Source organism: Zosterops lateralis, assembly GCF_965231275.1.
Source record: "Zosterops lateralis genome assembly, chromosome: 2".
NCBI lineage: Eukaryota > Metazoa > Chordata > Aves > Passeriformes > Zosteropidae > Zosterops > Zosterops lateralis.
Genome location: NC_139763.1, coordinates 66,659,203 through 66,682,664, shown reverse-complemented (window position 1 = coordinate 66,682,664; position 23,462 = coordinate 66,659,203). Strand labels below are relative to the sequence as shown.

Below are 23,462 nucleotides of genomic sequence, written 5' to 3'. Positions count from 1 at the left end.
AGGTATCTTATTTATGAACAGTCTACAGTATCACAAGTGTAATTATGACAAACTTGAGTATTGAGTATTTGGTAAGCAGAAAACTTGTATGTCTGGGAAGATGAACACAAAAGCAGAACACCTAGTTTTCTCAAACTGCTGCATCAATGTCAGTTAGGGTTTTTAAGTACTAACCTGGTACCTGCACCTTAGGATTTTTAAGGTGCAACTGACCACTGAAAATTTGTCAGTTTGAGGATGGATCAGTCTCTGTCAAGATGTTAGACTTCCTCAGTGATTAATGCCTTTAACACTAATTACAGGCAGCAGTAGAGCAAGTGTCTTAAGATTACAACTTTAAAGACAACCGATTTTTCTTTTGGTGCAAAGAAAATTCTGATGAACTACAGCAGTGAGGGTTGTAAGCCAACTCACAGCAGTGTCAGTAACAAGTTTTGGCTATTCTGTAATAATTCTGACTGCATTTTTTTCTCTGATGATCTGATGCATCTGTTAGTTATGATGAGCATAGCACTAAGCTGATTTTACACCACCCATACAGTGGGGCTGGCTCTCTTCATGACAGTTAGACAGTGCTCAGCCAGTTGTTTCGTTACAGCTTTTCTATACAGGATATAACTAAAGAAGTATAACCCAGCTCCAGCCATAACAGAGCCACTGCAGTCTTTGCTGCTTGAGAAAGTTTAGGAGGAAGACTTTCCTCCCCCTCTGCTTCATATCTATTGGGTAATGGCTCATTTACTTGTGGAGATGGGGAGAAGCGGAGAAACTGTTTCATCTCTGCACCCCAGACTGAGGGCTGTTAGCACACACCTGTTCTCCCTGTTGCTGAGGACTACAGGTTGTAGGCTGCTGAGATTGTTGCTGTGGAGAAAACTGTAACAGCTGCTGCTGGAGTGGGTTAAAAATAAATGAACCACCTGGAAGCTGCTGAAGATTAAAAACAAAAGGCATAATTCAATCAAACTGATGAGTTTCCTACTGTTCTAGGATGAACATAGTATTGATAGCAGTGTACTTCCTAGAGGCTTGATTATTGTTTTGTAATGCCTTTAAAATCAATTAGTTTACAATTGTTGCTGTTTGTGAAAAAGACTCATGTTCTGAAAACAAGCTTGCGTGAACTTATAGAAAAATATTTCCATAGGAAAATACATTTTAAATATTTTAATTAAAATGGCAGATACCATACTGATACTGGAAAGATAAATGCCAGTCTTCAACAGCACTGTATATAATTTCCACTTTCAGAATATTCCACTGAATTTTAATAGATAGTGAAATGGCCTTGATTCCTCTCCCTTACCCCAGCTTTAATTGCACTTATTTAATTGAATTTCACTGAATTGTTCTTGGTTTATATGAGTGGCAGAGCTTACTTAAAAGGATGTCCTTCAACCTGGAATCACTCAAAATGTAAGCATTTACTTCTATAGAAGAGCTCTACTCTAGCATAACTACCTCCTGTGCCTGTCCTTTTCCATGTTTCTGGGGTGTACAGGACTGGGAAAAGGAAGTAGCAAAGCTGGTAGTAATTTTTTGAAATGTGGTGCAACCTACATGGAACACTGAGACTGCACTTCTGCACCTGCATCTGGCAGCTGACTTGAAGGTCTGGGAACTCCACCCAGTTCCACAAACAATCCCAGTTCCACTTTTAAATGCATCTCTAACATAATAAAGATCTGCTCATGTTCGTATTTGTATGTAAGCTTAGTGCAAAGAAGGCATTTTCAGACCTTCTAAACTCCCTATCTTATTAACTTCCATTACCAAAAACTCTTCAAACCCACTACTGCACCTACCTGTGCATGCTGAGTTTGACTTTTAGGCATCCTATGTGTAACCTCAGAGTGATTCTACTACACTGTTTTGTACTGTATAATTATAACTTTAGTATAAAGAATGATCTGCAATGAAACCTTAGGCAAATCCTGAAAGACTGTATTTTAGGGTTAATCTTTTGAATTTAAATGTCAGCATCTTTATATTGTTACTGAGAACTATCTGCTTTTTTCTGAGCTAAAAATATAACTTCCACCTGGTACCTCTATGGAAGTAGTCTTTTCTTTTATTCTAAGCCTTTTAAGTAAGGAAATAAGATTTGCAGTAAATGATCTGACCAACTGGCTCCAAAGATGTGTGTGGGGCAGTGCAGTAAGCAGCACTAAGCAGGTCTCTACAGAAAGGTATGAAATTATCATTATTATTGTGTCCAAGTATATAAATTACCTGTAGAAGATTTAAGGGCCGAAGATTTGATGTGTTTTTCAAACCAAATGGGCTGCCTGTTAAAGAAAACATCTTTTTATTAGTAGTGAGTCTTTACTCGATTGTATTTGTGTTTTGCAGTACACCTTTCCACTGGCACTATTTCTAAACATCTGGAAGTTGGAAAACTGGCAAGTGTAAACTGAGTGTACACTTAATACTAAGTGTATAATGATACATGTATAATACAAGTGTAATACTGGCCAGTGTAAATTAAGTGTTAACTTAATACAGTGATGCATTTTCCATAATGCAGTTCATAGTTATTCAGACTCAAAGTGCACAAGAGCTGACTAAATGGAAAGAAATCTGTACCACTACATAACACTATACCCTGTGATCTGTAACCTGTTCACGCATTTACACAAAGGTGATTGTGGAGAACACCACAGCAATTATTTTTCAGTGATCCTTCTTCTGACTTTAAAAAGTTTTACTGTTTGTACAGTAAATCTAAAAAGTCCAAGGGCTCAGTGAAGTACGACACTCTTATCAACCTTTAACAGAAAACAATCCCACCCCTAATCTGAGCAAGGCTCCAGTAAGACAGCAGCTATCAAACAAAAGCCCTGGAGGTCCTGCACAGACCTAGCTCAGCTAACTCGCATCTGTTGTGTGGGTGACAGCACAACGTATACAAATCTGTGACACCAGACTGGTAGAGGTTGATAGTGCTTGAAAGGACATAGGCAGACTAAAAGCGATCCTTGTGAATTGAAGAAATGGTCCAAAACTCAGTAACACTGAATTAAAAAAGACAAATGACCAAGTACAAAATTGTAACTATCTTTGTGTCTATACAGCAAGAAAGGACACGAGAAGTTACAGTAGTTCACAAACATATTCAAATCATCCATATCACAAACTACAGAGCACATGAAAGAAAAGAACCTCTTCACACAGTTTACATTTATAAAATTCACTGTCACAAGATGCTGTAGAGATTCCAAAAATATACATGGGTTCAAAAACCAATTAGATAAATCCACAAACTAGAAATCTAGCACAGAATATTAAGCACAAAGATCCATATGGATATTCTTCAGCTGAGAAAGTCTCAAAGCTGTAGATTGCCAGAAGAGGTACACAAGAGGTAGACAAGGGATGTTTCCTTCACATTTTCACCTCATCTCAAACACTCTCCTCAGTATCCTCTAATGGCAACTGTCAAGAGACAGAATATAGACTTGGATGGATTTTTGGCCTAAACCAGTAAAGCCATTTTTATGTTAAGGTAATGCTGTTGCAAAAAATACAGATAAAAAATAGGCAGACCTCATTTGGGGAAATGTTAACAGGAATGTTGTGAAAGAGATGAGATGCATTTATTCTGCTGTGCTCCACAGTGGTAAATCAGCCAAGCTCAGGCTTGTGTCCCGTTTTGGTTATCACATTTTAAGAAGGATGTAAGCAAATTGGACAGTCTAGAAAAGAGTGACAGGATTATGAAAGGTTTGAAAAATACGACCTATCAGAAAGAGAAGACAAATGTGGGACATGACAGAATGTTTGATACTTAGAAGGTAAAGAGAGAGAGTGAACAACTATTTTTCACATCTGAAAGATATAGAAGAAAAAAAAATGCAATTCAGGAGATGCACTGTAATTAGAAGGAAACATTTTGCATGGATAATGAACCACTCCAAACAACTACTGAAGAAGACTAGAATCTTCTTTAGTGAAGGTATTTAAAGACAGTTTAGATAAACGTTGGTTCAGTATGGTTTAGACAGATTTAACTCTTAGCATACGGGATGGATATCCTGAAGTCTTCTACTGTTCTCATTCTATAACCTAGAATACCAAGTCTATATACATTAGACTTTTTTTATTTTATGTTCAGAAAATATCAACTGATATTTAAATTGTGCTTTTAAGATTTATATAGTTGCATTTGAAAGCAATAAAGAACTACTCAATTGTTGTACAAGAACAAAGTAGTACCAGGCAGGGCCAGAATAGAATGCTCCACACATTTAAAAAGTGAGGCCTCTTTCTAAGTTCAATCACGCCTTTTTTCTGGCAGTCATTATCAAAACTGCATTTGAATTTGGCGTTTCTCTCAAACCTCTTACTGAGCACACCAAACAATCCAGGTTTTGACTGTGTATCCCCAGCCTAGCTCACCAAAGAACAGCTTCAAACAATCTCCAATACAGCCCACATCCTGAATTCAAAAACATGTATGTATGTTGTTCCTGAGCTCCAGCCATCAAATACACAACCTCTTCACACAATGGCCACTTCAGTCCATTTTTCTCACAAAATGTTTTCACACTGTCCCTATCTGAAGGGTGGCTTTTCCACCCAGTCACACTGACCTGCTTGAGAGGCAGATTGCATTGCAGCGGGCAGCGCACTTGGTACCAGACCTCCTGGGGGTAAAATGCCACTCAGATTTATACCTGCAGGGGCTATGGCACCAGTGTTGCACCCCAACATAGGGTTTGAACCACTCATCAGTGACTGTGCTCCACTGTAGAAGAGGAAAGACAACACATCAAACCCAGGTGGCACAAGTAAATCTGAATAACTAAACTGTTGCCCTCTGTCTCATGACAAATAAATCAGTTGCTTGCTGTAAATTATGGGACTATGGAGTTTAAAAAATTCATATGAAGTTTTTTTCTTCTTTAATATCAACTGATTAAAATAAACCACAAGTGGTCTTTTCATTCCAGAAATACTAAAAGGTCAACAGCCTTCAAAACGGTTGCACTATGGTAAAAGGAACAGGTTTGCGTTTTCTTTTTGCCGTATTAAAAATAGTCCAATTTATCAACAGTGATCAGCTGTTGAACACCTTAGCTGGATAATCTGAATGTCTGATACCTGCGTTGAAGCACACTGTGTCTTACATTGACCACTGTAACGGCAGAATTTTCCTTAGTCTAAAAAGCAGTTCATGCTATACCATACAACCTATGCTTGACAACATTTATTATTTTCTTCAAACCACAAAATGAGTTTTAAGGATCAAAGAATGTTTCACCTCAATGCTTTTTTTAAATTGATAGAAACAAATCTGTTCCCATTTTTCATTTAGATTGGTCTGCATATAATATTCTACCTTCTCTGTGATTAATAAAAAAAAGTTTTCAAACTTACAGAGCAAAACCTCACTTAAATTGAGATAATGCCTTAAGAAATGAACCTGTATGACTCCAAAAAGATTAAAGCAATAAAGGCCTTTCTTAATAGATGTTTTCAATAATCTAATAGTAGGTGACTTCGATTTGAGAAACACAAATAGTTTCTAGTGGCTCTTCACTTTGTAATTACAAAGTGAGTGATCTTCTTTGTATTGCAGATCTTGAAAAATATTTACCCTAATGAATGGTGGACAGTCCTGGACCACATCCCCTCCCACCAACCAATCAACCCCCATGGCAAATTAAGAAACCATTGTAACAAAAGACTTACCACACAGAGCCCACTACATTGATGAAGTTAAGTCCTGCAGGGTTTGCCATGACCTGGGTGGAGGTTGTTCCTGTAGTAATGGACGTTACCATGGTGGAAAGAGGAATGGTCATTACAGGCAGTGCCTGGCTCAGAGACATTTGCTGCTGAGCAAACGGGGTTAACAAAGTGGGCTGAGGGGTGAAGCCTGAATCTTGGGGAGTAGGGGTGGCAGAAGGGGTTATAGGAGTTGAGCTCTGAGCATCAGGAGGGTGTGGGGTCGATGAAGGGGTGTTGGTTGGAGTAGGAGTAGATGGTTTAGGAGTTCCAGACCCTGCTCATTGAGAAAAATAAAAAGTGCTAGTTTGTTATAAATGGCCAGTCCTTTTTGTATAATAAGGTTAATGGAATCTTACTTAGCACTGACAATTTCTTCCGTTTTTTAGACTGCAAGTGTTAATTTCTACATAGCAAGTGTTGCAGCACACACTCATTGTTAAGGATGCAGTATAATCACAAAGAAAATCCATTCTCCATGCTTCACTCCTCGTGGCATACACAAATTTCTATTTTCCTTTAAGGCTTCCATAATCTATCATACATTAAGTTGTAATTCCATTTCAGGAATACTTAAAATAATTTCTTAGTGACCATTTTAACCTAATTAATGTTTGTCCTAAACTCTTAAACAAATAGTATCCATGTACTGCTGCCTACACAATAGGTTGTGTTAAAAACATATGGAAAACAAGGGAGTCAGCAAGATCATGTAGAATTTCAATAATCATGGGGCTGATCTAAATTTCATCAGATAGTCAAATCGCCATTTTCCAAGCATCGACCAAATAAAAAGCAACCATCTAATATTTAAGAACCAGAGGATAATACTGCATCTTTAAAATCTACTGTGTAATTCCCTCTGCTTAAATGTAGCACATACAGCTGTATTTGTCGTGGATGAAGTAGGCAAAGTCTATCAATAGAAAAAGAAAACAAAACAAAACCCCCAAAAATCTTGAGCTGGGTTTTTTTGGTTTTCTTTCTTTTTTTTTTTTTTTTTTTTTTTAGCTTTCATGTCCTGCAGAAAGAAAGGAAATAAATATGAATGGTGACGAGAGCCTTAAAGTAAAAACTGTGTGCAGCAGATTTACACAATTCATAATACTAACATAAAACCAGACTCAGTATTTTGGAAGAAAACTTTTATAAGTTTTCTTTTTTATCTTGTGCAAAACAAGAAGGCAGAAAAGTTACACCTTTTGAGCTACCCAGATTTTAAATTATTTAATGCAAAAAGCATAATTATAATACCATGCATGATACTGGAATATGCAGTATACAATTATTGATAAAAAAAACTGAGAAGCTGCAGCTATTGTTTCCTCTTTGTACAGATCTGTTCATGAAATGGCTCAAGACGCATACAGGTTTTAGAAAACATTTATGATCTACAGCTATGATTACAATGATCCTGTCAGTGTTAACAAAAATACTTTAACTAGGATGTAATTTCTGACTGAAATTTGCATTTTAACACCTGAGAATATGGTGCTATCATCATCAGCATCACCACCACACTTGCAATCAGCAATGATTTGTAAAACAGTGTAGGAGTGTTTTTAAAAAATCATCTTATTGTTTATTGTATCATCACCTCGGGACTGATCAGATTATATACATACATAGATACACAACTGCACCAGCTCCTATAACATTTAAAAAACCAGATGCTTAAATTATGCAAATTGATCTAACATACTGTTTTTTACACTGAGGAAAAAAAATCTACACTTTGGAATTTCATCTCATCACATCATCTACCAGCCTTTCGTATATGAGGAGATCATGCTAATTGCACAAAATGTATTAAAACGTATACACAGAGGGTGCATACATATATATACAGAAAACAAACACAGTTACAATAAACATAAAATACATACAGTGAACAAGAGACCTGCCTAAAGCTGCACGACTTATACAATTTAGGGTACACTGTACACTTAAGTTTCATCATTCCACAGGTTAAGAAGTTTATCTCAGGAAGCATTTATGCAAAAGCCTAAGATTTAATGGAGAATTTAGGTCGTGACTCACTTTGTGAAGAGCTCGCAGGAGACATGGCAGCTGGAGAGAGCATGCTAACTTGATTAAGATCCATAGATTGTTTCCGGGAAAGACCAGGAGGCTTAGAAGGAGGAGGTGGAGTTGGGGATTTTAGATGGCCACTTGACTGTTGTGAACTAAAAATGTTACCTGAAAAAGCATAATTGAAATACATTAGTAGTCTGTGAATGTTAACTTCGATATCAGGATACAATTTTGTAAACGATATAATCAGAAATAAAGAAAACATCAAAAACACAAAACCCCATGCTCTTCTCACAAGGTAAGATGCTGGTATTTTTAAATTAAATCTTTACTAAAGGGATATCCCGTCATTTTACAACAGGCAGAACATGTTAAAATGAGATGTTTGAGTCAAAAAATATTTACCTGAAGAGCTACTTCCTGAACTTGAAGGTAATTTGATAGGAGGAGGTCGGTGTTTTACACCTTTCCCCAGTACTGAAGACTGAACAGAGCCTGATACACTTTCTGGCTGCTGGGAGGAAAGAGAAATTAACACTACCACAGCAATGATGAGAGCTTTCATATAGTTGACATAAAAGACAATTCAACTGATTTGTATTAAGGCTTCTCAGAACTATGACTAAATTCCTTTCAGCCATTTCAGATGCTTATGTATTTATTAAAAAAAAATAACCTACGATGAACCCTTTTTGGTGAGCTTAACTTCCACTGATTCTCAGTAATAAGAGACAGTCCCTCTACATGTTTCTAATTGCTTGTTTATGAAAAAGAATCTTTTGAGGAAAATTCTGAGGACTACCTTTCTGTTCTTCTATTAAAATCTGCTTTCTTGATTTTGAAAATAATTTTGAAAATAAAGACCAATGCCACACTCCAATGGTGACTAGATCATTAAATACAGTAACCCGAGTAACTCTGGTCCAGCTTTTGGTGGGGGCTTGGACACACAGACAAGTTGACTTTATCAAGTACCCTTCCACCCCACTTATTGTATGATTTGAATTTTTGAATTTTTAAAGGTAAGAGAAGTTCAGCTACTCCATCTGCTTCTGTGTTTACCTGCAAAACAAGTGTGACCTGCAAAACAAGACACACAGCTGGATTTTACTATACTGCTCTAGGAAAGGTTCACCTGAACAGGGGAAAATGCTAAAACAAAACTTTGGAGTTAACTACATGATACACAGTCAACCCCCCACCCTTCAAAACAGCTAAAAGACAACATTTGAACATTGATAACATAAATGCTTTCCAATATAACTTTTCCAATATACTCACATTGAATAATCATGACCATAATGCATTTACAAATTCATTCAGGATGACATTTTTAGGTTATTTTACTGTTGAATGTGGATAGCAAAAATTATTCCAATAGTTCAATACTTAAGTGCAAAAAAAAAAAAAAAAGAAATGTATAGCTTGATAAACTCACTTCCATTTCCTTCCCTGGAGAAAGATGACTGACTGATCCACTTGAATTATGAAACATTTTCACAGTACACTTAGCTTCATTTTGCACTAACTCCTGGTACTGGTTCACCACCCTGAGACAAACAATGAGGACATAAAAAGATCAACATCTTTGAACTTCCAAAGTAGATACTTATAGATAAACACAATTGTTTATGTTATAGTCATATATTTTATATATTATGTAAATATACCTCTATATTACATAGAGATGCACATATATAAAACATACCTCTTTGTATCTTTCTACATTATATTCCTGGGCTCTTAGATTTATTCCATTTTAACTTTTAATCTCTTTTTTTTCTAATGCAAAATACGGTGTGAGAAACACTCTATGGGAGGAAAATGGAAAACAATACAACGGTTCCATTCCCAAAAGCAACTGCAGATCTTTGGGACATCAGTCAACAGGGATCCCATTCCCCTTCTTTAACAGAGGTCCAGAATCTTTTGTAAGAAGTGTCTCTTCTGGTTATGCTGCCTGTGAAACAGTCAACCCTCCTTCAGCTTGAGGTCTATGTCAGGTGAGGAGTCTAAATGCAAGGGCTGAACACTCACTCCTCTGTGAGCATTATGACAGACATTTGATAAAGCATCAGGCAAACAAGTTTAAAATACTGTTCTATCAAATTGAATCAAATACTACATCTCTACTAATCTAAGAGAACCAAGTTGAGGGAATACTGTTTCACAACATGAGTGAAATATACAAAATGACCTTGAAATATAAAGCTGATGTGCTGTGGTCGCTTATGCTCTGGCAGACTGGACCTCAGTGAAAACCTGCTGGAATATTTCCACTACCTTACACCTAAATGTGATGAAAAACTCTTTATTTTGATATAGCCCTTTGATATAGCCTATAGCTCAGTGATATGCTGGTACCTGACTAATGCAGACATAAGCAAGGGACCTAACATACATGACACAGGAAAGGGGGCAGTGCATTTTTTTAGCAATTAGATTTTAGACTGACTGGAAAATCAGTGGAATCAGGGTAGTAAAATGCTATGTACTCAAAAAGGTGGTCATGCACTCCTCTACTGTTTCTTCTTGTCCTTGTCCCTGAAACCGTTGTTTATTCTGATGAAAGGACTTGAGCAACCCAGTGATAAACATGATCAGGAAATCAATCCCACTTAAAACTAGGCCCTTGTAATACTGTTGTTTTACTTTTCAGCCAGCCAATCTCCCCAGCTCAGCTTACAGAACAAGCAGCGAAAGTACCAGCACAAAGGAAGCAGGAGAGAATATAAGCAAAGAGTTTCTTGATCAAAATTACTTATTTAAAAAAAGAACATTATTACTAATTTTTGATCAAATCAAAGACTCATTTCCCTGCCAGGCATAAAAGTGCACAGGGATAAGAGCTATGGCATATATATCAACCAGAGGTATCCTATGGAGGCACAAAACCACAAGTGGCTCTGACAGAGGTGGCTTTTTAAAGGTTCTGTGCTTATATGTACAGGTAATCTAACATGATGTACACTGACAAACACTTAAAGCCACTTATTTTATTGCCTCAGTTATCCTTGAATTGCCATTCCTACTCATTCCACAACTAAAATATACTGAAAAAGTGTTTTATTACTTGCCTCTCCAGGAAAGCTGAATCAAGACACGCACAATGCACAAAACTAAGGTGTATAAATCTTAAATCCTTGATTATACTTCAAATGACAAGTTCAGATTTCCATGATTTCCGTGATTGCTAATTGGCCATACCAAATATCAGGATGAAATTACTACTAAGTGCTGTCAGAATTCAGGTGTATTTGATGTCCTCTATTCTTCCTTGCTTGTTAAATACAGAAACTACACACTATTCTAGTTCTTGATGTGATGACTAATTCCTCTTATTTTTCCTCATTTGTTCTTCATCTATTTCCATAACCATAACACTGGCAGTCATAACTGCCAAAAAGGAACAAAAATTATTATTTATTACCAAGACAAATAGCTGTATAAACTACATTAATTTACCTTTCAGCATCAGTCTTCGAACCAATAAGGAACCTAAAATGTAAAGTACATTTTCAGTCACGAATTGGACTAAAAGAACATATTTTTATAGTCACAAGGCTTCAAACAAATGGCAGTCGTGTGGGTTTTTTCATACCTGCTCAAAATACAAATGATAATGTATCCATTCAATGGAGTATCATTCAATATTTGAAATACACACTTGACTTCCTAACTATATATACAATATACACACATGATCTAATATGGTCTCCTTTAACAGTAAATTATCCACAAAGCAAAAGGCAAAATATAGAAGCTCTGGATTTTGTATTTAAAAAAAAATGGAAGTGAGTAAGAAGTGGGGAAGTGACACTGCAAGGACAGCTGACCCCAAGTGACCAAAAGGAAGGGATATTCCATATTCCATACCATATGGCACCATGCTCAGTGTATAAACAGTAAATAGCTCAAGTCTGGGATAAAATATTCTTAATACTCAGGATGTTTTAAGATTTTCATAAAAAATAAGAGAATGATTACATACTAGAAGATAAAAATAACTTTCATTAGCAGAACTAAAAGGTTTGTTCAGTCTGACTGCTCCTTGCCTTACTGAAATTTATAGGCTCTGCTCTGCTGCATGGGCTCCTCCACACGAGTAATCTGGTATATATAACAAAAAGAGCTGAGAACAGAGAATCTTTGTAGAACTGTAGCCAAAACCAGCATATTCCAAACAATTCAAAATTATGAAGCTTCTAAGAAGCTCATGTTTATCTTAATTTAATTAGTTCAACTGGATCTAAGAATAAACAGAATACAGTCACGTCTTACGCTTTCATAGCATCAGAAAACTTTTGAGAACAATCAAGATTCTGAGTATCACCAAAAAAGAGTGCAACAACACCTCATAGTGTCTCCACAATTTTCATGATTGGACTTGCTGATGGTCTTATTTTCGCCCTGTGTATCTTTAATGTAAAAGAATGTACTAATTTAACATGAAAGTACATTTGAAATATGATGGTTGCTTGTACACACTTTGTTTTGGTTTTTTTTGGTTAAAAAACTTAAATCAGACTTCTAGCTCTAGAGTATTTTTGTGACTGAAAATAGTAAGTAATGCTTGTTTTCCTCCACCTACTGATCACAGCATAGTTTAAAAAAGAACAAGTAACTTACTGTGATGGAGTTATTGGGTTGTCATTTTCCTCATCGCCTTTGAGTGTCTGAATTTTACCATAGTACAAGGGATTGCCAAGAGACTGAAAAATGGTCAGTTTTGTTTTTTGAAGCTGATTACCAACTTCACATTCAAACACATAATCATCCTTCATTTCCTAAAAAGACAGAATGACCTAGTAAGTCTTGAACAAGCCTTTGCCAAAACAGCAAGTAAAGCAACCAAGTAAGTAACACTCTATAGGGTGCATTATCTAAAATGAAAGTGATTCCAGAAGTTACATTAACAGGATGAGAGGGAAAGGATTTATCATCTCTTAAAAATACAAAGATATTGCAAACCCCAAACAATCATGTTAGACATGAAAATGTAGACTGGGTAAACATATATAGAAAGTTTTATATGAATTATGACAACACAAAAAACATTGAGAGTAAAATGTTGGAGCTGAACATTAAGTTCAATGGGAAAATACTTTTTTTCCAACAGGCTACTACAAAGATATCATGATACATGCTGTTAATAAAGATAGTATCTTGCCTCTGAATTATAAAAAAATTAATCAATTATGCGACTTAATCACATAACTAATCAATGATTTAATTATAATTAATGTGAATTAATCAATGATTATATTAAATTACTACTTCTGATCAAATCACATAGTTTGTGCCAAAAATCTTAAGGTTCAACTTAAACATTACCGAAAGAAGATTTTTCTAAGAGGTATTTTTAATATTAATCTCTTTCAAAATTTAACATTTTGGTTTCAATAAAGCTCTCTTTCATCAGCCTTTGGGTGTCTGAGTAAAGAAAGCAATTTGTTGTCCAGAGTGCTTCTCCATGTAAATTATGATCCTTTCCTCAGTACAAGCTGCTTATCCTTGTATTTCTGGAAAATCTGAGGAAATCAGACTGATCACACGCTTGCTTTACTGTATAAAATTACAAGTATCTCTGGTAATCTTCCCATGTCTCTGTAACACATGGAAGATTAATTAAATTGCAGGAGGGAAGGTTATTCCACATTACATTAATTTTGTTGAAATAAGAGGCATTTTAACTAGAGATAGTGAAGTTTGGCCAAAGGTCTAAATTACTCACGTGTGCTGGCCAGACAGTTGGTTGTGAGTCATCAGACTTGATAGACTTTTCCACTTTGGCATATTTTTCCACCTTAAGAAAATAGAGAGATCAGAAAAGAAAGAACCCCCCATGTTATCCCCTATGTTTCTTCAAAGAAACTTAATTGAAGAACCTTCAGAACTTTACATTTATAGTGTTATACCATATTTGCTATGTTAACTGAAGAGTTAAACATGGTTTCAGACTACAGATTGAAATCATGGCCTGCAATGTGGAATGGTTAAATAATTTCACAATAACAGTAACTCCTAAAGCCTCGGATTAAGTCAGGTACAACACAGTTGAAGTGAAGAGAGAAGGTTTGTTTTGTAAAAACTTACAGTGTCATTTCATGTGTAATTCAGATTCTTGCCAGCTCTATGATGTCCAAAGCTACAGTCTTGTCTAGTCTACAGTCTTTAAAAAAAACTCAGTATACTAGAGAAAACTTGTGGAAAGGGACCTGGGGGTCCTGGTCGATGGCAAGTTGAACATGAGGCAGCAGTGCCCTGGCAGCCAGGAGGGCCAACCCTGTCCTGGGGTGCATCAGGCACAGCCTGGCCAGCCGGGCAAGGGAGGGGATTGCCCTGCTCTGCTCTGCACTGGGGCAGCTTCACCTCAGTGCTGGGGGCAGTTCTGGTGCCACAATATAAGCAGCATATAAAGTGAAGAAGCACAAAGAGTGAAGCAAAGTTCACTCTTTGAATACTGAAGAGTGTTCAAAGGAGAGCCAGAAGGATGGTGAAGGGCCTTGAAGAGAAACAGTATCAGGAGCTGCTGAGGTCACTTGGTCTGTTCAGCCTGGAGGAGACTGAGGGGAGACCTCACTGCAGTTACAACTTCCTCATGAGGGGAAGAGGAGGGGCAGGCACTGATCTCTCCTCTGCGGTCACCAGTGATAGGACTTGAGGGAATGGCCTGAAGTTGTGTCAGGGGAGGTTTAGGTTGGATATCAGGAAACGATTTTTCACCCAGAGGGTGGCAGGGCACTGGAACAGCTTCCCAGGTAGTGGTTACAGCACCAAGCCTGACTCAGTGCAAGAAGCATTTAGGTAAGACACATGGTATGACTTTGGGGGTTGTCCTGTCCTGCAGGACTAGGAGTTGGACCTGATGATCTTTGTAGGTCCTTTCCAACTCAGGATATTCTGAGTCCCTTCTGTACACTAACAGTATGTGTTTTGGCAATGCCAGAAACTAAGAATATGAATGCCCCCCAGAGAAAAATGCACACAGAGGGAAAAAAAGAACTCTCAACTAGAATTCTCTGTATAAAATTTAGAACTTTTCAAAATACTAATGTCGTGCAGTATATAACATATCAAGAGACAGGCATTTCTACCAAGATGAAAAGTGACTAATTTTTAAACAATCTACAAACCTCATTTGCTTTTCTGGTTTTCATACTATCAGACAACTTCAAATAGACATGTGTTCATTGAGCCCACAGAAGAACAATACTAACAATTTGTTTGTACTGATTACTTCAAACTATTCTGTTACAACTGCAATATATTACAGTGTGAATTAACTTGTGTTTATACCTTATGGTACAGAAAAGTAATTGTAAATGTTAATGTAACTCCAATTTTTTGAAGGTCATTCTTTGATACTGGTTACTTCTTAAACACTTCTTCATATAATACAATTTCTAATAATTGCTAATTATACATAACAATTGGTGGTCTTACATCTACTTCAGAAGGAGCAGTCAAGTAGCAAGGGTTCTGTTTCCACATATCTACGCACTGGAAGATGAAAAAGCAGGATTAATATATTAAATCCTTCAATTAAATAGTTAGAAGTATATTGCATTACTTTTCAGAACACTTACATTTCCAGCTTTTGAAATTTTGAGGTCATACTGCTGGGCTGCTTTCCTTTCTTTCCTTTTCTGTAAGTAGTCAAGTAGTCTGAGCTGAGGTGGAGTTGAGTAGTGAGCTACTTCTTGCTGTCTGTTCAGAGAGGACCTTGAGTACCTTTTGAAGCACCTATGGCAAAAGGACACCTAAGCTTGTAAAACCATCAACATCAAATTCTCCACTGCCCTTGTACAAAACCAAAAATATGCAGGGAACTGCTACTTACATGGAGACAAATAAGTTTTTAAATACTAATTTAAAATTGCTTTTCTGGATTATAGAGTATAACTCTAAATCATGACTTCATATTTATAAAATATACCAGTATTCCATTCATCTGTTTCAGCACTAAGAATGCAGTTATTTTTTAAATGCCTAATTTAAGAACATCATCAAAATGAATAATTGAGAAGTTGCCAAGCTTAAAATATTTGTCTATTGTCCTAATTTCAGTTCCATCAAATGATATTTGTCCTACTTATATAACTATGGAGTTATAAAGACAGTAACTACCCTTTAGTCTTTGTTTCATGACAAACTCATGGGTTCAGTAATGCTGTTCTGGACATTCATTTAATCCCTTTTCCCATTTTTCTAGTGGAATATTTGTGGACCACCATGCTTTAATTTCAAGGACAGCTTGACCAATTCATTATTTATATTTTTTTAGAAATTACTGCTGGTTTGGCACTAGCACAGTATTTCAATACAAATTTAGTTTAAAATATTTCAGTAATTATGACAGACCATTAATATATTTCCCTTTTACAGAGTGAATATAACTCTTATGGTAGTACAAACATGTTGAACAAATGTTTCAAGCTTCTGTGGAAATAAAAAAGGGCCCCAACCATGAACAAAAGTGAAATAATTTCAACATTTTGTACAGAGTGCTTATCATACTATTTTAATTTTTCCAAGATTCTTATACACTTACACTTCTATTTAGCCTGAATGTCAAACATGCAAATGATTTTTTTCATTTGCTAATTCATGATTAAACTTATATATAGCTTTTAACAAATTAGAGATGAACATATCTGTTTATATATTTTACATTACTGAGCTGCCATCTGACTCTGCTTATACAAAATCTATGCAAAAAAAACCCCAAATCAAAACTGCAATGTAACTGATTACGTTAAGAAAATATAAATACACTTTCCTTTGATATACAAAAATAAGCATACTACAGTATCTACTAGTAACTGAAATATAATACAATATTGAGGACTTAAAACTATGATATAATTTCTTGACTCCTTCTCACACATTCCTATTTAAGTAGGTATTATATAAAAGGAGCTAAATTTTCACATAAAACATTACTTGTATTTTTCTTTGAAAACATATTTCACAGTGAAAACTACCGTTTCATGGGGCGAGTGTTCATCTTCTGCTTGTTGTACAGGAGTCTGTTTGTAGTACAGGTCACTGCTATTGAAGGATCAAGACACAAAGGCTCTGCTGTAGCCAAAATAAGTTGGCTCTCAAGTAGGAGTTTGTCCTCCTGTAATATAGACAGCTATTAATACAAAAATACGCAAACTTTTACATTAGAAAAAACTGAAAAAGAAATTATTAAACAAATAAAAATGTTAATAATTTTTTATTTTGTTGTGTATTTATGACATCACTGTAAAGTTTTTAAATAACCTCTAACCTACCTGTGTCCATTTGTGGTTGTCACTTGTTATAGAATGCACATCACAAATTAAAGTCTGAGGAAAAAGACATAATGCAAATTAGCTTTCAACTGAATAAAAGAATTTCTTAATATATGTTCAGTAACAGTGCATATCCAGGCTAGGAACTACTGTAACACTGAGAAATTACTTAAGGCTCCTCTTTACCTGCATTGTAGGTCGCAAAAGAATGTGCTTGCTTTGGTACGTTGGAGATTTCATGTTACCAGACTGCCTGTAGTCACGTATTTCTGCTATGACACATCCACAATGGAAAATATTAACCTGGTTGAGAGAAAAACACCGGCTTTTGAAGAAACAAATATTTACTAATCTTCCCCTGCTTCTAGAAAGAAATTTGTTATACAATATAAAATTCAGTGAAACTAGGAATAAAACTGATGACTAAGTTTTTCAGAGCAGTGGTTTTTCCTATGCACATAGACATGTTTGTCCTAGACATACCTAAAATACAAATTTCAAATGCAGTGTTTTCATATGCCAGTGATGCAGTTGTAAGAAATTCCCACGCCAAACATTCCAGAAAGTCAAAGAACAAAGGAACTTCTGCTAGAGCAGAGTTTAAGATGTTTCAAAGCCTTAATCATAGCAATCACTCTTTTATGTTTTTCTTCTCAGTAGTAAGTACATTTTTTCCTATATATCAATAAAGTATTTATTTGGGGCATTAAATACAGTTTCATATGCACAGGTATCTTCTGCATACAATCACTTATGTGAAGCATTCAAAAAAATTAAGGTCTGTCTGGGTAAAATGGATAAAGTTATTTTTCAAAACAAAAGTTTCAAACCTGAGATTTTTCCAAAAGATCAACCAAAATAGGTGGTAGTTCCTCTGCATCCAAATATTCAAGCAGCTCTCCTTCCTCATAAGGCAGACGAATGGTCTCAGAATCTGAATTTAAAAGAAACACATTACCTTTGTGTTTCGAATTCAAACATTAAGAAACCTAAAACAAACTTGACACAGGAAAAAAAAGGGTTTATGTAAATTTTAGTTCAAGTACAGTTGGTTGTTCTCCCACCCCCCAGCAGAATTATGTTGGAAGTGAAAGTTAAATGTAAACAACAATGCATCCTAAAAATTTACATAGCATTCTGAGTATTTTTAAAAATTCAAGAGAAAAATATTACCTGAACCATTTTTTCCCCTGAGCATCAGTGAATAACCCTCATTTCCTGGATAGAGGTTTACCACCAGACATGACAATGTCTCCTGCATAACCAGCTTCTCAAGTAAATTCACATTTCGCCTCAGCTTCTGCTTTAAAAGTAAATATTGCTCATGAACATAATACTATGAAATAACGAGCAGAAATAAAAACAATTGCTAGAATGTGACTTAGATTAATGACAAATTATACATCCAAACAAGTCCAGTTAAATTTAATTATACTGTATTCAGCAGAGTAAACATATTATGTATTATCACACATTCTTATAGACACAGAACTTCGTACAAAAATCCCACTCATTTAAATTACAAACCCTAGAATTGAAAGTCCACAGACAACCGTTAATAAGAATAACCTTATGCTAAAATGTTGTAAATCTTCAGGGCACTATTATTTGTATCATTTCTACAAACATCATCAATCCAGTGTAAGAACAATGAAATATTTAGTACTTTCAGATATTCCTAACAGAAGAAGGCATTTCAGTCTAGGATTAAAATAATGAATTGGAGCACTTAATTGCATTTTCTTGTCTTTATTTGCTGAAATCTGATCCAGCAGCTGCAGACATTATTCCCTTATTTAACCATAAAACTATCTTTTCAATGTATAACAGATTTTTATAATTACTTGGTGTGTTTCAGAGACCACATAAACATCCTTCGAATTGAAACATTTGAAATCCTCATAGAACTTAAGACAATGAATTCTAAACCTCAGATAATTTTACAGCCTTTGGTTGGAGGCCCTATTTTGTCTCTGAATACCAGCTCTGGGTATAACCATTAATTGGGAGTTAACCTGAGTGCTCATCTGTCTTCTCATTCATTTTACTTCCTTGAAACCAGCAATACAGCAGATTCCACAGCTTTTTCTTCTTGTTCAATTTAACATTCAGAGTTCAGCAAAGCAATTTGTGCCTTTTACACCTTATATTTAGCCCTGATAAACCTGTCTGAGCCTCTTTGCTAACATTATGAAAATTTTTCACAAAACTTAGCAGCAACTGGAGAAATAAATTTGAATTTACGACAAAACTGCAGGGTCTGAAAAATGATTGACATTTTTTCCCAGAGCAGCCATGCTAAACAGTTGACTGAAACAGTGATAGTGACAGCAGTGTACATGGCATTGACACTGCCCTGAACTTGAACACAAGTGCCCTTTGGTGACACAGGATTAAGACAGAATGAACAGCTCACTCAAGCCAGTCTAAGCCTTATTATTCACATTATGTAGTCTTATCTTTAAGTAACTACTACAGTAAGAAGGATTTATACTTCATTTAACAAAGAAATTAGGTGGAATTAAAAACAAAGTATTTTCTCAACCCGCCTGTTTAGATAAAAATGAAAAGCTTCTCAGCAATTTCCACTTACCTTTATCTCAGGCTCTTTTTCACATTCTTCAATATATAAATCATAAAGTTTTTGAAATACAGATTTTCTGAAATTAAAAAGACTCAACATGTAACCAAAACTATATCAAAAAATGCTATTAAAAAACTAAATACTGAAACTCTCAGTACCTTCCACTGGATAAATATTTTCTTTTGGGAGGTCTCTGACGGGCACTTTCAATGATATACTAAAAGAGAAAAGTAAACAAAAATCCAGCATATATTACAAAGAAATTTAATTCTCGTTACCACACAACTAGAGATCATTACTAGACAGTGTTCCATGTATACAGAAAGTAGTTAACAGTTATGTTACATGACTGTTCCAAAATTGCACTAAACACAATCTGCTTTATATTGCAGTCATCAGCAAGAACACAGCTCAATTTAGCTGTCACAGACAGCATTTCATGGCTATGGCATCAGTTCCATGCAAGGTCTTGATTCTACACTCACATCTTGTAATTACAGTAGTAACTAACACTACAACACTACTGCAGTTAATTACCATACTGAAGTTAATGCAGTTAACATGCTAAGGTACAACCAAGTTAATGCATACTGGCTTGACAACATTTACAAATCAAGCACTCTTCAACATGATAATTTCAGGAAGTTCTCCCTTTGCCTTTTGCATTTTACATTACTTTTCTCTACAGAGCTGTGCGTTATAAATAGAATATATATATAGAATTCTGCAAACTCAGTGTTACATGTATAGGTGATTACACACATATATATTTACATAATGTGGTTTTCTACTGCTTTTCAGAAGAAATAAAAAATAGGTGCTGTATTTTTGTAACTCTGAGACCAATAAATTATGTGCAAAAATGTAATTTAGCTGCTTCTTACCTCAGCACGATCCAATGCCAGTTCTAAAGCTTGTTGCTGAAACAATGAAAAAGGTTTTTTTAGAAATTACATTACTTTTTTAATCATCCTCAGAACATTAAAAACACCCCAACAACCCTACCACTACTGATACAAATTTATAATTAGAAGATGGGCTCAAAAATTCTTTGGTACACACTAAACTTAGCTAAAACTTCACATAACTGCATCAAGGCTTGGATAAACTGTGAAGCCTCACAACAATGAAAGGCAATTTGAATTAAAAGCAGGAATGGAAATCACACCTAGTAAGACCAATACAGACTAACCAAATCAATCAGAGATGACAACTAGAGAACCTGATCTCCTTTGTTAAGCTGGTTACTAACTCAACAGAAAGGATAGGCCAAAATATCCCTGAACAGATGTCCAGGAAGAAAATATTTATCTTTTAGATACCAGTGCCCAAATACTGGTACAGTTATTTTTTGCAAAATGGAAAGAAAGATCTTGTGCCCAGAACATTACTTCTGCACATAATACAATTAAAGAAGTGTTCCATATGACATACTGTTAGGTGGCTGGGAAACAAAACCAACTTCTACTACAGACTTCCTCCAAGGCAGGAGGGGGGAGCCAAAAGTCTACCAACCCTATGAAACACAGCAAAATTGCAAAAGCTTCTCAATATCCCACAGCACGGTATACTCAATACCATTTATTTTAATGAATTTAGCGCCTTTGGAATGTCTTTTACTTCAGTACACCTGCAGTTGATATACCTTATTTCTAAAAGAGCCCACAACTTCACACATCAGAATTATGAGTTCTTGGACTAAAATTCCACAAGTATTTCAAACCAGAATAAACAAGCACCAGTGTCAAAAAAACCCAAGGAAGTCTTCCTTGGCTCCTAATGTCCCTTCTCTGGCACTCCCTTCAGCTCTGACCTCCTTTGTGCAGGAAAAATGTGCATCTGCTAAATGAACCAGACCATGAAACTGATTTGGGGCAGGGAGGAAAAAGAGGACACTAATAAGAACTGAAGTGTTGTAGGAGAATGCCATGAGCTTGATTCATCTCCAGGTAAGTCCAGACAGGCAATGCATCCACTTCAGTGGCAGATGGATAAAGTCCTTAGGAATGTACTCATGACAAGCTCTAATATCAGCTCTAATATATAAGCTTAGGAACATTTGTAATAATAAACCTCTTCCCAAATATGCATTTGTCCTATTCCCTCAGTTTACCATCCCTGTCAGCTGCTCCTAAAATCAAACACCTCTACTTGAGTCTCAAGGAACAGAAAACACACAAGCCATGACCAATCCAAGGTAGTACCAGTTACAGAATAGAATAGAATCCAGTGAAGAAAACCATACTACACAACAACAAAAGAAACAACAAAGAAATATACAACAAAACCAGTCATATAAGATACCTAAAACAAAATTTCTTACCTCTTCATGAAAATTCCCACCTACTTACCATGCTATTGTGTGGTAGAACCTGCCACGACAGAACATTTTAATTTTCAAGTCTCTAGGTGTTTTAATGAAAATGTCAAATACTAATGCTTTCTATGTAAGTGGCTGTATCTAGTAGATACATCTACAATGCCTATGTCTAGGTATGACTCCAAATAATCAATTCAGTGACTGTTAACACTAGGTAAAAATCCATGGCAATATTAATATCTGTGAATACAAGACTACTATGTAGAAGCAGGATTTATATGCACCCAACTTAATGCCACCACTACTGACTGAAAATACACCACTAGCTTGACATGGCAATTCCTATGCTGCACTGGCCAGTGAGTAAGTGTTTAGAAGTATTCACAAGCTGTGAAGGAAGATGCTCATAAAAAAGGAAATATCAGAATTCAGCAGTGACAAGCAAAACAGTATTTTTAAAAGAAAATGTCAAATATTAATGGCATTCTCCTCATCAGCCAGACAGCTAGCAGACTAGAACAAGAAGATATGAACATATATGATCTAAATTCTAACTTACCATTGTAGTTGAAGCCATGTGGCCAAATGGCAAAAGAAGTACTTAAGGAGTTTCGTGTAGCAGGCAAAGAATCATATTCGATGGGTGCACTTGAGGTACTGAAAACAAAAAAAATCAAGGAGAAAAAAAAATACCACTGAGAAACTAAATGGGTATTTTATTTAAATACAACATTTCTGGTGGTTAATTTTATTTAAATCTCATTTGCATAGTTTCCTTTCCTCCAAGAGCAGGAACAAGTGTTCCATTCGCTGCTACTGCAGAGTAACTACAACTTTGCACAAACATTTCACACTAATTTTATTCAGTAGTAAAGCAAGAAGGATGTAAACGTACATACGCTTTTCTCTATTGCAGGAATCTACCTAGACTATCCCAAATGTCCCATCCTCAGATGCACAGGAGGCTCAAACACTTAATAAAAAGCAGAGTATGGCTTAGCATACCGCATCAGCTCTTTTGTTTTGCTTTTGAGAAGGTGCTATTCCACAGCCAACACCTCCACTAGTGCTGTCTTCTAGCACTGTTTGGGTTAAAACTGACTCACAGCAAGCTGTCAATCAAAAAATGAAAAAAAAAAAAAAAAAATTTGCTGCCAGCGCCTCCACGGACCCGCCGGGGCGGAGGAAGGGCCGGGAAGGGCCGGGCCGAGCCGAGCCGAGCCAAGGGCGCAGGCTGAGCCTCTCCTCCCGCCCGGCCCGGCCCGGCCCAGCCCGGTGTCCAAACACCCGCCGCCCCCTTCCCGGCCGGTGCGGGTCCCCCGTGCCCACCGAGCGCCGGTACCTGCGGCCTGTCCCGCGGAGCCCCCGGCACTGCGGCCCCGCCGCCCGCCCGCGCATCCGCCCCCGCCCCGCCGCTTCCGCCGGAAGGGGCGGGCAGGGCCCTGGGGCCGGGCCGGGCCGGGCGGGGCAGGGGAGACGGGAGGGTGGTACCTGAGGGATAAGGGCCGAG

At 36.5% G+C, this 23,462-nt stretch overlaps 1 protein-coding gene across 9 annotated transcripts in view; it reads right to left on the bottom strand.

The window, feature by feature from the left end:
* Nucleotides 1–23,462, bottom strand: part of SUPT20H (SPT20 homolog, SAGA complex component) — a 26,880-nt gene extending 3,418 nt beyond the window's left edge. For 2 of the 9 annotated variants that reach the window (XM_083855334.1, XM_083855337.1), the window contains exons 1-22: nucleotides 23,295–23,462; nucleotides 22,512–22,609; nucleotides 20,517–20,552; nucleotides 19,791–19,849; nucleotides 19,642–19,708; nucleotides 18,222–18,351; nucleotides 17,879–17,982; nucleotides 17,235–17,351; nucleotides 17,049–17,102; nucleotides 16,752–16,891; nucleotides 15,354–15,510; nucleotides 15,211–15,267; nucleotides 13,499–13,570; nucleotides 12,394–12,551; nucleotides 11,230–11,262; nucleotides 9,203–9,314; nucleotides 8,170–8,278; nucleotides 7,771–7,929; nucleotides 5,695–6,007; nucleotides 4,593–4,747; nucleotides 2,233–2,288; nucleotides 814–930 (exon numbers count right to left, since the gene is read on the bottom strand). In XM_083855334.1, the coding sequence (XP_083711460.1) occupies nucleotides 814–930; nucleotides 2,233–2,288; nucleotides 4,593–4,747; nucleotides 5,695–6,007; nucleotides 7,771–7,929; nucleotides 8,170–8,278; nucleotides 9,203–9,314; nucleotides 11,230–11,262; nucleotides 12,394–12,551; nucleotides 13,499–13,570; nucleotides 15,211–15,267; nucleotides 15,354–15,510; nucleotides 16,752–16,891; nucleotides 17,049–17,102; nucleotides 17,235–17,351; nucleotides 17,879–17,982; nucleotides 18,222–18,351; nucleotides 19,642–19,708; nucleotides 19,791–19,849; nucleotides 20,517–20,552; nucleotides 22,512–22,529 (2,223 nt within the window). In that variant the 5' untranslated portion in view covers nucleotides 22,530–22,609; nucleotides 23,295–23,462. The remainder of the gene's footprint in view (nucleotides 1–813; nucleotides 931–2,232; nucleotides 2,289–4,592; nucleotides 4,748–5,694; nucleotides 6,008–7,770; nucleotides 7,930–8,169; nucleotides 8,279–9,202; nucleotides 9,315–11,229; nucleotides 11,263–12,393; nucleotides 12,552–13,498; nucleotides 13,571–15,210; nucleotides 15,268–15,353; nucleotides 15,511–16,751; nucleotides 16,892–17,048; nucleotides 17,103–17,234; nucleotides 17,352–17,878; nucleotides 17,983–18,221; nucleotides 18,352–19,641; nucleotides 19,709–19,790; nucleotides 19,850–20,516; nucleotides 20,553–22,511; nucleotides 22,610–23,294) is intronic. The other 7 variants (XM_083855335.1, XM_083855336.1, XM_083855339.1 and 4 more) reach the window with 7 other exon arrangements.